Consider the following 15,430-nt stretch of genomic DNA (forward strand, 5'->3'; position numbering starts at 1 on the left):
AAAGACTTTTTATTAGGTAATTTATTATATGAAAAGGATATTTTATTTTATGATAAAGTGATCCTTAAAAAAAAAAAACTTTAGAAGGTTTAGAATATATGTAGGGAGAGAAGAAAAAAAATACATTTGTATTCAGAGTTAAAAAAGTGTTTTTAATATATGTTCGGGTTTACGTTCCTTTTTCCCCCCACTTTTTTTTTGGGGAGGAATGTCATTTGCTTTTCCGGGGGAGCATCCTGGGATGGATGGTGGAGACAGGGGCTAGGGGAACTTGGTCCCTCGGGGGCCCTGCAAGTAGATTGGATTTCACTCCCGGGGCTCCCTCTCCCCTCTACCCCTCCCCCTCGGGGGAGCCGGCAGAGCCAAACAAAGAAAGGGATTAAGGAGAAAGGAAGAAGCTGGAGGACTGAGGACTGAGGATCCTGGGGTGTCCCCCCCTTCCCCTGCCCTGTCCCAGGGGCGAGTGAGAAGGGGAAGTCCAGAACTGAGGCCTAGCAGGCCTACGGGAACCCTCAGAGAGGTGTGAGATTTAAGAGAAATAGTTTTTTTTGTTTGTTTTTTTAACCAAAAATGAGAGAGAGAGAAGAAAAAGAAAGAAACCGAGGGGTTTAAAAGAAAAGAATACTACAAAATAATAATTATAATAATAATAATAATTCAAATTTATTTCATATAATCCTAGAGAAAAAGAGAAAGAATTACTAGTTACTTAGTAGATGATATTCAGATAGCTTAAAGTTTAGTAGCATTGAGGGCCCCTGGGTCCAGTAGAATGTATAAAAGTCATAACGAAAAGGAAAATAGAGGAGGGAAGTGGCTGAGTCCACCCTAAGCCGCTCCATCTTCAGATATCAGGGTGGGAGCAGGTTGCTAGGTAAGGTTAGGAGCTTCCTTCCCGTCTGCTGGGGTTGATTCTGAGAATCCTTGGATTTTTAAATTATAGGACAAATAGATAAGGGGCTCAGTTCCCAGGGTCTTTGAAAGGACGAACAGTGGTCATTTCAACCAGAGGAGGGCTGGGCTAGGGACAGCAGAGGAGGGAGAGCACATTCACCTGCACCCCTGCTCTGTACCCCAGTACCTGAGGGCCTGGCCATCCTGGCCTTCCCTGTCTGTCGGGCAGCCCTTACTCCGAATATGTCCTCTTGGGGTTCTCTGGGAGGATGGAGACTGCCCAGCTCCAACCCTCCTGAGGCAACTTCTCCCGGGCCTAACTGAGGAAGTCCTTCTTGAAGTATAACCTCAATCCACTCCACCTCAGGTTGATTCAAGAGCCTGGTAGGTCATTTCACCAACAGACACACATGCACATGCTTCCTTCTCAGAGCTTCAAGGGGACTGAGGGGGTGGTCTGTCCCCCTTCCTTGTTCCCGCCCTTAGCTTCTGACCTCCATGGCAGCAGGTGGAGGAACCAACTCGATAATCGTTTTCCTTTAAAGCTGCACTGTGCTTTACAGGTTTGCAAAAGTGCTTTATTATCTCATAGAAGTTAGATTCCAAGAAGGACTTCCCACCCACTGGGGTAGAGCAGAGATGCTGCCCTTAAAGGCCTGGGAGAACTGGTCCCCAAGGGTACAAAGGCAGGGGGAGGGCAGCAGCGACTTTGGGTGACCCTGACCCTAACGCTCTGTTCTAGTCCACCTCCATCTGTAAGTGTTCAGGTAGGGGTCGTCCACTGTGCCCTGGCCCCAGGGCACATCGCCCTCCCCACAGAAAACTGGGGAGCTTGGCTTTCGCTTGTGAGAAATCAACTTGTTTTTTAAGCACTTGCCTTCTACCAACCCCAGCTTGCAATCAGGTCGGGCCCCTCCCTCCTATCCAAGGGGGTGTGGAGGCCCCTTGGTTCTTGGCAAGAAGAGCCTGTTCCATGACACCAATGACTCATGCCCCTCCCTGGCCCTAGACCCCAAACACACATCTCCCTCTCCCCAGTTTACTCTTCTCACCCCACCTAGGGACAGATATCCCCCCTGCTCTTTTTGTCCTAGAAACCCCGCTAGTTTGGGAAGGTAGCGTCTGGGGTGGGGAGGGCTTCCCCTTCCCCGTGCGAGGGTACGGGTGGGGTAGGGTGGGTGGGGGGAGACAGCCCTGGGGCAGGGGGAGTGGTCTCTCCACTGTAGAAAGTAGAGTAGGATTGTGGTCAGACTTAATTTGAGGCATCTAGTGAAGACACGTTACAAATCCACCAAGGAAAAACGTTTCAAAAGCAAAATAAAGGCGGGAAAAAAACGGACCCATGAATAATCAAGTCAAAGTGATGTTGCACAAAACACAGAGAAACCAAGAAGGGGGAGGGTTAATGTATTAAATGTGCTATTAAGAACTTAATTTTATTAAAAGTATTATTACTTAAGGCTCTGGCTCTTTTCTCTGCATGCGAGTCTGAACCACCTTGGGGTGAGTGGGGTTTTCTCTGGTGTGATTCTGGGTGACCCTGCTCACCTTGCAGGAAGTGGACGGCTCCTGTCTGCTCTCCACAGTTCCCTACTTGCGTCTCCAAGTGCTCAACCTCTCTTTTTTCTCCCCATTTACCGCCTTCTGTTCCGTGGGGGTACCAGCAGACCTCCTTCCACTCTGCCCTGCAGAACAGGGGAAGGCGAGGCTGGGTGACCTCGACGCTCCCCGGACAGCCAGCTCGTGGACTCGATGGAGAAGGGGCAGAGAGCTGAGAGCCCAACACTCCCCACTCATCCCCACCAGGTTCGATCCATCCCTACACACCACACCCCCTCTTCGGGGTCAGGCAGAAACCTGGAAGGAACACTTAGACCCGCCACCTCCCAGGCTTAAAACCCCTTCCCCAGCACACACAGGGCTAGCCCTGACTCCCGCCTCCTCCCCTCACCCCTGGCATTGGAGTGCCCTCAGTTCTTGGCACCAGGGCCCTGGGCACCAGATGGTACCCGCCGATGGTTTCCTTTTGTCTTGCCTTCCAGATACCCCCTCTCTGCCATGCTGTCCTCCCTCCCCTACCTGCCCTGGGGGTTGGCAGAGGGAAGGGCGGGCCCCTCCCACCCCCTTGGCACTGTCCCCGGACTCCAGAGGCAGCTGGCCCTGGGGGGCAGTGTATGGTGGGGAGGATGGAGGGAGGGGGAGGGGAGGGGAACTGGGCCAGAGATGAAGGGAGGCACAAGGAAGCAGCAGGATGTCCAGGTCTTGATACAAAACACAGCTTTATTGGGGGGCCCTAGTCTGTGAGGGGGTGACCGATAATAGAGATATGTGGGGAGGAGGGGCAGCGCATGAAGACCTTAGAGCTCTGCGGGGCTGCGAACAGGGGCCGGCCACTCTGACATCTGGAACCACAGGGCAGGGAAAGCTCCTGGATCTGGGGTGGGAATGGGGGACACCAGAGCGCCAGCAGGGGCAGGTCAGAGGCTGATGCAACAGGCCCTCTTCTCACCAGGGCCCGGCTCACTGCCCAGGCTGAGGGCATTGGTCCGGGTGCTGTTCTGCCTCTGCTTGGACACCTTGGCGAAGATCTCTGTGAGGGCAGAGGGCAGTGGTCAGGTCAGATGAAGATTTAGAGCCCGCCCTCCGCATACACACTGTACGTGCCCCTTTCTGAACACCGGGGGTTCTGCTAGAAGGAAGAGGAGTTTGGGCACCTGGGTCCCTTCTACTTACGTGGGTGGAGAAGGGCTAAGACTCAGCTCCCTGGTAAGTGTGGCCTTCTGCTTATTTCCCTAAGCTCCAGCTGAGGGGGTGGGGGGCATACTAGGGAGGCTCTAAGAAGGCTGGGGGTCGACAGAGGGGCTGAGGAATCAGCTGGGGCAGGCGAGGGCTGGGTGTCTGCGTTCCTCACACTGTCCACAGAGGCTCACGAATGGGATGGGGTGCCTGCCGAATGGCAGGGGCTCTACCTTTGAGGACAGTCTCAAAGGCCAGCTCAACGTTGGTGGAATCCAGGGCCGAGGTCTCCAAGAATAGCAGCCCATTGTTTTCTGACAGGAAAGGAAGCACACCATTAGCTGTGGAGGGCCAACGCGATAATAATAATATTTACTTCATGTTTACCATGTACATTTGCTATGCACTAAACCCTTGGCATGTGTAGCTCATATAAAACTTAAAACAACCTGTGAGGTAGGTTTGAATACTAACCCTTTCTTATAGAAGAGGAAACTGAAGCCCAGAAACAGAGAGAATGAATAAAGAACTTGCTTGGTGTCCCACAGCTAGTCATTGGCCAAGAGATGTGAAGCTGGGCCATGGGACTCCACAACCTACACCCTTAACCACTGTATCTTGTTGCCTCTAAACCCCAGAAAGCCTGGGGAAAGTGTGACTGCCGGTGGTCAAGGGGAGCCCACCTGCTACACTTAAGATCTCTGAGCATCGCAGGGTGGGTTGTCCTAAAACCAACTATGAATAATTGCCCATAAAGACAATCTCAGGGCAAGTGGTGGGACATAAAGAGGGACACGGGGTCACAGAGGGGAGGCTCTAAGAGATTCTGAGGAAGATGAGGTAGAGGTAGGGGATCCTGCGGAGGACGTCCAGGCCGGAGCCCTACGGTGGGAACAGGGGCTGGGGAGGTGGGATCTGGGATTGCATCGGCAGGGCTGGAGGGGTCAGGCTGGGTCACGGTGGGCTCTCACCAGCGAACATGCGGGCCTCGTCAGTAGGCACCTCTCGGGCCTGGCTGAGGTCACTCTTGTTACCAACGAGCATGACGACGATTGTGGCCTCGGCGTGGTCGTAGAGCTCCTTCAGCCAGCGCTCCACCACGGCATAGGTCTGGTGCTTGGTTAGGTCAAACACCAGTAGGGCCCCCACCGCACCACGATAGTACCTGGGTGGGGGGTAGTGGGGTGGACAGAGGCAAGGTCAGGGCCATCAGGCCCAGCCTCAGAGCAGAGCCCTCAAGCCAAAAGCCAGAGATGAGTACCAGAGATGGGGAAATATGAAAACTAGAGTCCAGAGACCCAAACCGCACAGGGCAGCCCAAAGCTCCCATGTCCGAAGCTGAGCACCCTCCAGGGACACTGGTCTTGGAGCCTCCGAAGACTCACCTCCCTTCTCCAAAACCACGGGCTCCCTCCTCCTTCCTAGCCCTTCTGCTTCTCCAGGTCTTTTTTTCTGATTTTAGCCCCTGCTATTCACCAATGTATACCAGGGCTCTGGTCAAGACAGCCTCCTAGATGTCCCACCTCTAAGATCTTGACCCACAGTGTCTTCTCTCTCATGGCCGTCTTTCTAGGACTAGCTAAATCTCCCCTAACATCTGAGGCATCCTTGCAAGCATCCAGTCTCACTCTTGGAGTTAGATGGAGCTTCCTCAGACTGGTGGGATCTAATTACTCCCATGTTATTGAAGAGTCAACTGAGGCTCGTAAGAGTCAGGTGACCAGGACTTCCCTGGTGGCGTAGTGGTTAAGAATCCGCCTGCCAATACAGGGGACACGGGTTTGAGCCCTGGTCTGGGAAGATCCCACATGCTGCGGATCAACTAAGCCCGTGCGCCACAGCTACTGAGCCTGTGCTCTAGAGCCTGTGAGCCGCAACTACTGAAGCCCTCGCGCCTAGAGCCCGTGCTCCTCAACAAGAGAAGCCACCACGATGAGAAGCCCGCGCACCGCAATGAAGTGTAGCCCCCGCTCACTGCAACTAGAGAAAGCCCGTGTGCAGCAACGAAGACCCAACACAGCCAAAAATAAATAAATAAAATAAACGTTTTAAAAAAAGAGTCAGGTGACCGGTCCAAGAGTAATGGGTATGTATAAACAAAGCTCCTGACTCCTGTGCTGTCCCCCACTACACACACACACACGCACACACACACCACCTTTGGCCTAACACTGACTGGGAGACACTCTGTGTCTGGTGTCAGGAGACCTACGTTCCCCTATGTCCTCTGAGTCTTTGTAAAATGCAGCTGAGGGGTCCAGCCCTTCACCTTGTGGTTAGACAGTGAAGGCTGCCAAGTGCAAAGCACTGTGCAGAAGTGAGGGGGTGCTCTTGATCGCGGAACCTGCCCCCATCCCAGCTGCACCCCGATTTCATCTGCTTGAGACTCAAACTTCTCGTATTTAAAGAGGAATTAATGATAGCACCCTACTCCTGTGGTACTTTGAGGATTACATAAAATGCCCAATGTAAAGTGCCTTGTACCTTCCTGGGCACATAGCAAAGACTTAAGTAAGTGGTGGCGATGACCTTTGTGTTTAGTTCCAGCAGTCAGTATCACCGCAGCCTGTCTCAGACTGTTCATAGCTCACAGTACTCACGTCTCCTGACTCGGGCGCAGTGGCCTGTGGTCCCATTCAGGGAACTTGCTGCTGAGTGTCCTTGCCTCCTTCTCCTCCTCCACCTTTCCTCCAGAGGTGTGCCCTGACTTCCCCAGCACCCCCGCGCCCCAGGAGACCCCCAACCCCAGCTCACGCCGAGGTGATGGCTCGATACCGCTCCAGGCCAGCCGTGTCCCAGATCTGAGCCTTGACAGCGGCGGTGCCCAGCATGACAGTGCGGGTGGAGAACTCAACCCCGATGGTGGTACGGCTGTCGTGGCTGAACTCATTGCGAGTGAATCGGGATAGCAGATTGGTCTTCCCCACGCCTGACTCGCCGATCAGCACCACTGAAGGAGTGGAGAGATAAGGGCTGAGCTTGGAGGGTCTGCCCATCCGGAAAGGGGAGCTGAGCTCAGAAAACTGAGGAGGGAGCCAGGTCTCCTGGCAGAGGCTAGGGTCTGCAACTCTACATGAATGCATCCATGGGGGGGGGGGCAGAAGGGCTGAGAGTTTGAAACAGGCCGTTTAAGAGTTCTAGGCCTGGTGTGTTGTGACGTGGCTGCAGAGTCGACCTGCGAATATGGTGATGGAGTGACGTCTATGGGCTGTTTGTGGGTATTGGCATTCAGGGCTGTGAGGAAGGAGGGAGGGTAGGGGCCTGGGGGGAGGTTGCACATTTCTGGGTGGGGGAGTATGAGAACATTGTGCGTGTTTCTATGTATACGAGCTGGAAGGACAAGTGGGAGGTTTGTGTGTCTCTGCGTGGGGAGCAGAGGTGTGAACAGAAGTGTGGGTGAGGAGAAAGTTTGGCAGGTGACACGTCTGTAGGTGGGGGAAAGGTATGGACGTATGTGTACAAGAAGTTAGGATCCAGTTGTCCCCAAGAAGGGGCAGTCTTGTATGGTTAAGACCATGGGACTGGGCGTGGGACCAGCTATGTGTGTCCTTCAGCAAGCTATTATCCTCTCTGACCTTTTTCTTATGAAAAAGTGGTAATAACAATAGCATCTATCTTACGGATTGTTGCAAGAAGTAAATGAGATATTGCCCAGGATATAGTGAGTGTGCAAAACTGTTACTGTCGTTATTGTTGTTGGTAGAACAGTGCTTTTACCTTTAGGTTTCCAGGGACAAGGAGCCACCAGTGGGGCCGTGAAGAGCCTTTAGGCTGGAGGGCAGCACCCAGGGCCCAGCCTTACCCACCATGGGTGAGTTGGGACTGGGGTTAGAATGTGGGGCTGCTGTAAGCACAGCTCATAATCGCACTGGCCCTGAGCTACCCAGGGTGGTTATGCAAAGGCAGGCAGGCACCCCAGGACTGCACACCACATATCCTGGGTGCTGGTCCCCACTCAGCCTCTGACTAGCTGTGTGACCCTGAACAAGTGGCTCACCTTTTCTGGGTCTCAGTTTCCCTGTTTATAAAACCTATAAAGGCCCCCTCCAACTTTAAAAATTCCCTATTTGTTTAGTGCAGGAAAGAGCTGGGAGCTATATGGGTGTGTGTGGATAAGAGGTTGTATGGACGTATGTGTGTGTGTGTGTGTGTGTGTTCCTGCCTCTCCCCTACTGGGAACCTCATCCCCATCTCATCCCTCCCAGTGGGTGTGGTCTGAGCCCTATCCTCTGGCCCCAAAGGGGCTCAGGGCAAGGGCTTTGGAGTCAGACAGACTTGGCTTTGAGTACTGACTTAGTGACCTTTTGTAAGCTATTTGCTCTGTGTCTCATCCTCATCTGTAAAATGGAGATGCTAATGGTTAACATTTATTGAGCGCCTACTGTGTGCCAGGCACCATCCTGAAGGCTTTAACCACATTAACTCATTTAATCCTCACAACAATGCCATAAGGCAAGTACCATTATTAGTATCACCCCATTTTTACAGGGGGGTTAAATGATTTGCACAAGATGGCACAGCTAGTGTGGTAAACACGAGCTGTGCTGCTCAGATGAGCCTTATAGGAAGGACTTGCCCCCAGCCGCAGGCAGTGCAGTCAGCACACAGCCTTCAGCTGTTGGCTCCTTCAGCATCTGCTTCTGATGCAGAGGGTAGCCTCACCTGAGGTCATACCTTTCCTGGGCAGTCTGCACGCAGCGCCCGAGCAAGGCGAGGGGAACCCAGAGCTGCCTGCCCTCGGCCAAGGCTTTGTGATCTTGCCTTGTAGTGTGACTTCTCCCTCTGCCCAATCCTGCGTCCTGCCTCCTCCTTTCACTGCTGTTGAGCCACGATAAACATCTTATGCCCCAAACTTCTCAGTGTCTGCTTCTAGTGACCCCAACCTGTAATAACTCGTAAACGGCCGGGCTGAGATCTGAACTCATGCTTTCAAAATGAAAGATAATTTTGGGGTTGTTATGGTGATTAATGAGCCACTGGCTGGCACATAGCAAGGGTTCAATAAACGATAGGAGTAGTATTGCCCCAGTCCACTGCTAACCCTTACTCTGTCTCCCTTCCTGGGAAAGATGCTGGGAGTACAGGTTCCCCAACCCCTGGTCGACTGAGACTCCCAGCTCAAGTGAGGGCGGGGCCGAGGCTGGGAGAGGCAGTGGGGTGGGGTGGCTGGAGAGGGAACCATAGGGCAGCCAGTCCACCCTGCCCTGAAGGAGGTGTGCAGGTGGGGGTGGGGAACACTAGACTGACCAAACACAGGGGCGAGATAAAGGAGCAGGAAAGATACATGCGGGCTTCCAGGGACAGCCAAGTTGAACCCAGTTGCTAGTATTTGAGCCCAAGGGGCAGACAGACAAAGCCATGGTGCTGGGGGTCCTCCAGGTTCTGTTAGACCCTTCTCCCAATCATTACATCTTCCCTATGGCTTTCTCCAGCGCTACGACGGGATAGATCTATCCTATCTCTCCTTTCCTGTACAGTTGCCTAGAAAGGTGACTTTCTTCCTCTTAAGTCGGCTTGTTTCCCCTTCTTCTCAGGAGGGAATCCTCCACCTCTGGTGCTGCAGTGGCTGAATATTCCTAGGGGTTTGGGCTTCCCTTAGGAACAGGGCAGAGGAGCCTAACTTGGTACCATTAAGGGGTGATCAGCATTATTTACTAGAGCATTCTGGCAGCGCCAGTAAACAGACCCTCCCCCACTCCTTAGGCTTTCTTTCTTATCCAAAGGAATGATGAGCCCTAGGAGGTAGGTCCTGCTAAGTGATTAAAAAGCAGGAAGGGGCCTCTGGCTCTGTTGTGCTCTTCCTGGGTCTCTCTCAGGCATTCCTCTTTCTCTACGGACCCCGACTCACCCTTGAAGACAAAGTTATAATCTTCCTCGTTTCTGTTCCCCATCTTGGCTCCACATGGAGGGCACAAGTGTCTTCGAGGGCAGAGGTGACGGGTCTGTGCGTTGGTTCAATGCCGTCAACCCTCAGCTCTCAAGAGACCTGGATCCGGCCTTCCTCTCATCGGGAGTAAAGAGACTTCTGCAGCCAGAGGGATCGAGGGCCGACTTCAGGCTAGCCAGGGCCTAGGGGGGCTCAGCTCTGGCGGGTGGCGGTGCTGTAAGGAAGCTGAGAGGACGGAAGCTGAGAACAGGAACAGTGAGCGGCTGGAGACCTGGGGCCCAGGTGGGTGGAGAGACAATGACGTCAGACAGGTTAGACAGGTTGGGTGTCTGCTTCTCAGCCTGGGCTCCTGCAAGCAGGCAGCAGGCAGGCTCAAGGGAGTGACGATGGGGGCAGCTGGGACAGGGACAGGACCTTCACAGAACCAGCTGAGAGGACAGAATTCGCGTTGCTAGGTTCCTGGGACCTGTGGCCATGGGGGGCCCAGCCACCAGTGAGTGAGAAATAGTCCCTTGGGGAGCAGGAAGCTACTCGGCCTCCCGCTTTTCCGCAGAGCCTGTGGTGAGGGGTAACTGGGGGCACAAGAGGAAGGGATGTCGTGAGGAGGGGCTGGGGTCACCCTGCTGCAGCGCAGAGCTCTGGGAGGTGCATCTTAGATATAGCAACTTCTGCCGCTCCCTGACAGCCCAGGGCCTGGGATGGGCAGTTTCTCATCCTGGGTGGAGCTGGAACTTGCAACCTACCTGCTTGCCTGGGATGGGTCCCTTCCTACAGCACTAAGAAAGGGGCTGGTAGCTCCCCATCCAGCCTTGTTCTAAGGACGCTGGATAGGGGGAGACCTGGGGCAGAAACAGCAGATGAGGTGAGGGGTCTGAGTGCAGTGACAGGACTTCTGGATTTTTTCTACTCCTTCCCCAGGACCTGAGGCTTCAGAGCGAAGCCCTCCTGTCTGCAAAGGGCTTCCTGATCTGGAGAAGGTCTGTGTGAGCTTGTGAATGCCTGGAGAAGAGGGAAGGGGTGGCCCTTGTAGGCCGCTAGGGGGCACTCTCCCAACCAAGAGTAGAAAAGGTGTCCCCCAAGGGACTTCAGGACTGAAGGACACTGAACTCCCACGCCCTGTTTTCTCTCTGTCCAACATGACCCCCACCAGCCCCTTGTTCCTCTCAGCTCACTCCCAAGGTTTTTTGTTTTGTTTTGTTTTGTTTGCGGTATGCAGGCCTCTCACTGTTGTGGCCTCTCCCGTTGCGGAGCACAGGCTCCAGATGCGCAGGCTCAGCGGCCATGGCTCACGGGCCCAGCCGCTCCGCGGCATGTGGGATCTTCCCGGACCAGGGGACGAACCCGCGTCCCCTGCATTGGCAGGCGGACTCTCAACCACTGCGCCACCAGGGAAGCCCACTCCCTAGGTTTTGCCAACAGGTGGGTAAGATTCTTCTCTGAGTGGTGGCGGCCAGGTGAGGTCACACCGCTGGAGAGGCCAAGGGACCTGAGGCATCACTGCCAATAACCTTTTGGTGTTGGAGAAGGAGTGAGTGGGAAGCCCCTCACTTGCAAAACATGAAGAACCTTATAAGCAATCCCTGCTCCTTCCTATCTCCTCTGATTCCCCCCCATCCAAGAAAGCAGCCAAGACACAAGACAGGAGTTGAAGTTTATTCTTGGGAAGAACAAAGTCCCCCCAACCCTCCACATCCAGGAAGGCTTCCCCAGGGGGCCCTGCCCCTCCAAAAGGTCATCTCTCTTTTCTGAACCCCGCTTCCACCAACACCCATTACGATGCTGCTACTTGGGTGAGAGGCTCCTCCAGGTACTGCACCAAGGCCTGGGCCTGCGAGAAAGGGAGGAGAAACCAGTCGCACACAAGGCCTGCCATTGGAGGGATCTTAAATTCAGGTCTACTCCTAATGCCGAGCCCCCAGCCCCCAGCCTCCAGTGTTAGCCCGCACCAGACGTGGATTGGGTGACACGAGAACGACTCTGGGAAGGTGGTGGGGATGGGAGTGGACACAATGACGCAGCATGAAGGCTGGACCCAGGGTTTTACAGGGATGGGCACATACACACCTTGGCCTTGAGCATTCCGAAGCCAACAGTCTCCTTGGCATACATGCACAGTAGAAGGTTGGCCACTCGAGTGATGGCTACACGGCCCTCCTGGTGGGGGTGATATCAGGGGATGTGATGCTCTGCTTGCACCCTTTGCCCCGCTTCCCCCATGGGCTCTTCTTGAGAGAGACTGTATCTTCCTTCCATGTCCTGGGCACAGCAGGAGCTTCTGCTGGGGAACTTTGGCCACAGACCTAGACGTGAAGTTCTGAGGCCATTCCAGCCTCAGCACAGCCACCTACTAACCAAGTTGCCCTGGGAAACTCAATCTCCCAGAAGCTCAGTTACTCTTTCTGTAACCCGTACCTCACTCCAGCTGGTGAAGATGCTAATACACAGGAAGGAGTTTTGTATCTGCAAAGGGCTGTCCAGATGGGTGATGTTATTATTATGGCTTATTATACAGTTATTATCATTATGGTAAGGGAAGAGCAGTAACCCAACTTATACTTCTCCTCACTACCCAACGTAATGTTTTTCAAACTGTAGGTTTGGCCCCAGGGTTAACTGACCCCAGATCAATTAAGAAGTTGATCAGCATTAAAAGAAAAAGAAGGGGAATTCCGTGGTCCAGTGGTTAGGACTCGGCGCTATCACTGCTGGAGCCCAGGTTCAATTCCTGGTCGGGGAACTAAGATCCCGCAAGCTGTGCGGCACGGCCAAAAAAAAGAAGGGAAATGAAGTATATTGCATATAGTAAGGGAAGTACTGTTTCATGAAACTTTCATTTTACTGGACTCTGACTTAAAATATATTTCTTATGGCTGGGTTGTGGTCAGAACATTTGAAAGCTATCGCCTTTATAGCACCAGCTCTAGGGTAGGCACCCTAGGAATCATCAGTGGAACTAGTATCCTTGGTTAAGGAGGGAGTGAGGAAGAGGTAGGTGGCTGAGTTACAGTGGAAATCCTTCCTGGAGAGTTCAGTCTTGGGGCTTTTTCAATTTGGTTCAGCAAGCTTTCGCTAAGCATCCACTGTGTGCTTGGAACCAGGTGCTGCACCCCCTGCCTCTCTGGTTACCTCATCTACTAACCTCTCCCATTCTCATGCTACTCCAGCCACTTCAACTTTGTTGATCTCTGACCAGGCATCATTCTGCCTCAGGGCGTTTGCACTTACTGTTCTCTCTATCAGAAATGTTCTTGGACTTCCATGGTGGCGCAGTTGTTAAGGATCCACCTGCCAATGCAGGGGACACAGGTTTGAGCCCTGGTCCAGGAAGATCCCACATGCTGCGGAGCAACTAAGCCCACGAGCCACAACTACTGAAGCCTGAGTGCCTAGAGCCTGTGCTCCGCAACAAGAGAAGCCACCGCAATGAGAAGCCCGTGCACTTCAACAAAGAGTAGCCCCCTCTCACTGCAACTAGAGAAAGCCCGTGCGCAGCAACGAAGATCTGATGCAGCCAAAAATAAATTAATTAATTTTTAAAAAAAAAGAAATGTTCTTAACCCAGAGAGCCACATGGCTTGCCAACTTCCTTTAGATCTTTTAGATCTTTGATGAGATGTCACCTTTTCAGTGAGACAGTCCTTGACACAAACATCCTATCTCACTTCCTTTTTGCTTTTTCTCCACAGCATTTTCAATACCTAACATACTACTTTTTACACTTACATACATGTTACAAAACATATTTACGAACTTATTTTATGAACATACATATTTTACTTAATTTAAGGCATATGTAAGACTGTAAGCTGCATTAGGGCTGTAGTTTTTGTCTGTCTTGTTTGCTACTTTTTCCCCAGTCCTGAGAACACTGCAGGGATCTAAAAATTTGTTGACTGAACAGATAGAAAGGTGAATGAGACAGTTTCTGTTTCCAAGAAGTTCACAGTCTAATGGCCACTTCCCCTTTCTGGACTGCATCGCATTCCTCTGTAAACTGAAGGGATTGGACTAGGGTCTGGAGTCTCTGCCATGCTTCTGAGTCTGTGAATCTCAGATGACAACACTTTGTGTCTGCATATCACTCTACAGTTTATATCCACCCTTTCATTTGATCACAACAACCCTGTGTGCATGGTGTGGTGATGGGGATTATTGTTTTCACCTTGGAGGTGTGGTTAAGAAAGCCCAGAGAGGTTAAGTGACTTACCCAAGGTTCCACAAATGATAAGTGGCTGGCTGAGACCAGAACCCCAGCCAGACCTCAGGTCCAGGACTCCTTTCTCATCACCACTTGATGCATAGGGTCCTGCCTATTATAAATGCTGCTGCAGACCGACTCTTAGTAATCTTCCAGAGATCCTGTCCCTGCCCCTCCAACCATCCAGGATGGGGTCCAGGTCGCCCCTTGGGGATGCCCTTAGAGAAAGAGGAAGTGGCTCCCTTCTCCATACCATGCAGTCCATGAGGATGAATTTGAGATTGTCTTCATTAAACGCTTGGTTCCCGTTCCGGTCGTAGGCCGCCCAGATGTTACTGGCGATGGCAGCGGTGACCCGGGCGTCCGTATCCCCGTAACCGGAGTAGGCCAACAGAGATCCCTCGTTATTCAGCAGCCTGGCGAAGGAGCAGGAGGGATATCAACGTGCTCAGGACGGGGAGTCAAACGCCTGGGCTCCCATCCTAACTCCCGCCACTGGCCCTTCTAGAAAGCAAGCGTCTGGGCTGAGTGTGTGCTACAACGTGCCCCGAGCACCCACTACGTCGGTTTCTCTTTTCGAGAGGGGCCCTCCGGCCGGTTCACCTAGCTGCTGCTCCCTCTGCCACCTCCTCCCTTCCCCACCCCTCCCTCGGAGAGTCGCGCGCTGCCCCACGCCAGTGCTCGCCACTCGGGTTCTCGGTCCGCACTCACAGGGTGCTCTGGACGCCTCCAGTGTTGGCCTGGCTTAGCACCTGAGTCAAAGCCTTGGGACGCAGCATGCCTGCAGCTCCTATCCCTGGGCTTTTGCACCCAGATCCCCGAGTTTCCTACTGCCGCCCTCCGCCTGCCGCTTCCCGTAGTCCAGCTGCCCTGCTCCGGAACGCCCTGGGAGTTGTAGTTTTCTGGCCTGGCTTTGTGGTTCTGACTCAACCCCACCCCACCGCGGAGTACCCTGGGAATTGTAGTTCTTTGCGATTTCGCGAGGCACCCTGGGAACTACAGTTCGTTTTTTCCAGTGCGACCACGCGGTTATGGGGGAAAAGAGCGGGAGAAAAAGGACAGAGGCAGTAGTGGAAGGACATTTAACCCCCTCGGGCAGAGAAAAGTCATATCCGCTTGACAATTCACGATTCAGTAGTTAAAAGAAAATAAAATCCCTATATTTGTCGGGCACACCTTTGGTTACTTTTCAAAGTAAATTTCTACATTATGCACAGTTCTGTGAGATGAGGCGATAGATACTATTGAGGAAACCAAGGCTCAGAAGGGCCACGCAGGCAAAATTCAGGTCTCTAGAACTGTACTTAATAGACTTCGGGCAGGCCACTACTCCCAGGGGAATAAAGTCAATCCTAGAGACAAGGTTTTAGGTGGACATCCAGAAGTGGGAAAATTCAACCTCAAAGTCGGGAGAGGTCTCAGGCCTAGAAAGAATTTGGGCTTCCCGAGAAAGACCAGTTATCACAGGGAACAGAGATAAAGCGGCGACACAGAAAGTCCTTTGTCCCAGAACGGGACTTAACCCGCAGAGGGGCGGGGGCAGCTTTGGGCCCGGGTGGACTTCAACTCGGCTCGGGCGGGCTAGTTCGGCCCCCGTCCCGCAGTGACGGACACGCCCCGCCTCCGCCCCGAACCCCTCGGGGGCCGCAACCCAGCAAGGCCCTGTCAAAGCTGCCGGACCCCGGGCTCAGTCCTGGGCGGACCCCGCTGCAGTG

At 53.1% G+C, this 15,430-nt stretch overlaps 2 protein-coding genes across 4 annotated transcripts; both read right to left on the reverse strand.

The window, feature by feature from the left end:
* Positions 1 to 3,154: 3,154 nt before the first annotated feature.
* On the reverse strand, positions 3,155 to 9,790 carry RAB25 (RAB25, member RAS oncogene family). 3 transcript variants are annotated; one of them, XM_060136315.1, is made up of 5 exons: positions 9,479 to 9,790; positions 6,385 to 6,580; positions 4,602 to 4,795; positions 3,806 to 3,944; positions 3,155 to 3,484 (listed from the first exon to the last, which is right to left on the reverse strand). In XM_060136315.1, the coding sequence occupies exons 1-5, from the start codon at positions 9,519 to 9,521 to the stop codon at positions 3,415 to 3,417; spliced, it is 642 nt and encodes a 213-aa protein (XP_059992298.1). In that variant the 5' UTR covers positions 9,522 to 9,790; the 3' UTR covers positions 3,155 to 3,414. The 3 variants fall into 3 exon arrangements, with proteins under 3 accessions (XP_059992298.1, XP_059992307.1, XP_059992316.1); XM_060136324.1 differs by having other exon boundaries at positions 3,864 to 3,944; positions 9,479 to 9,787; XM_060136333.1 differs by lacking the exon at positions 3,806 to 3,944 and having other exon boundaries at positions 9,479 to 9,789.
* Positions 9,791 to 11,156: 1,366 nt separating this feature from the next.
* On the reverse strand, positions 11,157 to 14,604 carry LAMTOR2 (late endosomal/lysosomal adaptor, MAPK and MTOR activator 2). The gene is made up of 4 exons (XM_060136343.1): positions 14,427 to 14,604; positions 13,969 to 14,131; positions 11,582 to 11,671; positions 11,157 to 11,345 (listed from the first exon to the last, which is right to left on the reverse strand). The coding sequence occupies exons 1-4, from the start codon at positions 14,492 to 14,494 to the stop codon at positions 11,289 to 11,291; spliced, it is 378 nt and encodes a 125-aa protein (XP_059992326.1). The 5' UTR covers positions 14,495 to 14,604; the 3' UTR covers positions 11,157 to 11,288.
* Between the last annotated feature and the right edge of the window lie 826 nt (positions 14,605 to 15,430).

Source organism: Lagenorhynchus albirostris, chromosome 2 (assembly GCF_949774975.1).
Source record: "Lagenorhynchus albirostris chromosome 2, mLagAlb1.1, whole genome shotgun sequence".
Lineage (NCBI taxonomy): Eukaryota > Metazoa > Chordata > Mammalia > Artiodactyla > Delphinidae > Lagenorhynchus > Lagenorhynchus albirostris.

What these genes read in the sequence shown, in the direction of transcription:
- LAMTOR2 (XM_060136343.1), bottom strand. Translation starts at nt 14,494, where the DNA reads ATGCTGCGTCCCAAGGCTTTGACTCAGGTGCTAAGCCAGGCCAACACT. An exon ending in GGAGGCGTCCAGAGCACCCT is followed by an intron (nt 14,132 to 14,426) that starts GTGAGTGCGGAC and finishes CTCCTTCGCCAG; the next exon opens with GCTGCTGAATAACGAGGGAT. An exon ending in TCATCCTCATGGACTGCATG is followed by an intron (nt 11,672 to 13,968) that starts GTATGGAGAAGG and finishes CACCCCCACCAG; the next exon opens with GAGGGCCGTGTAGCCATCAC.
- RAB25 (XM_060136315.1), bottom strand. Translation starts at nt 9,521, where the DNA reads ATGGGGAACAGAAACGAGGAAGATTATAACTTTGTCTTCAAGG. An exon ending in TATCGAGCCATCACCTCGGC is followed by an intron (nt 4,796 to 6,384) that starts GTGAGCTGGGGT and finishes CCCCCCACCCAG; the next exon opens with GTACTATCGTGGTGCGGTGG. An exon ending in CGTGAGCCTCTGTGGACAGT is followed by an intron (nt 3,485 to 3,805) that starts GTGAGGAACGCA and finishes CTGCCCTCACAG; the next exon opens with AGATCTTCGCCAAGGTGTCC.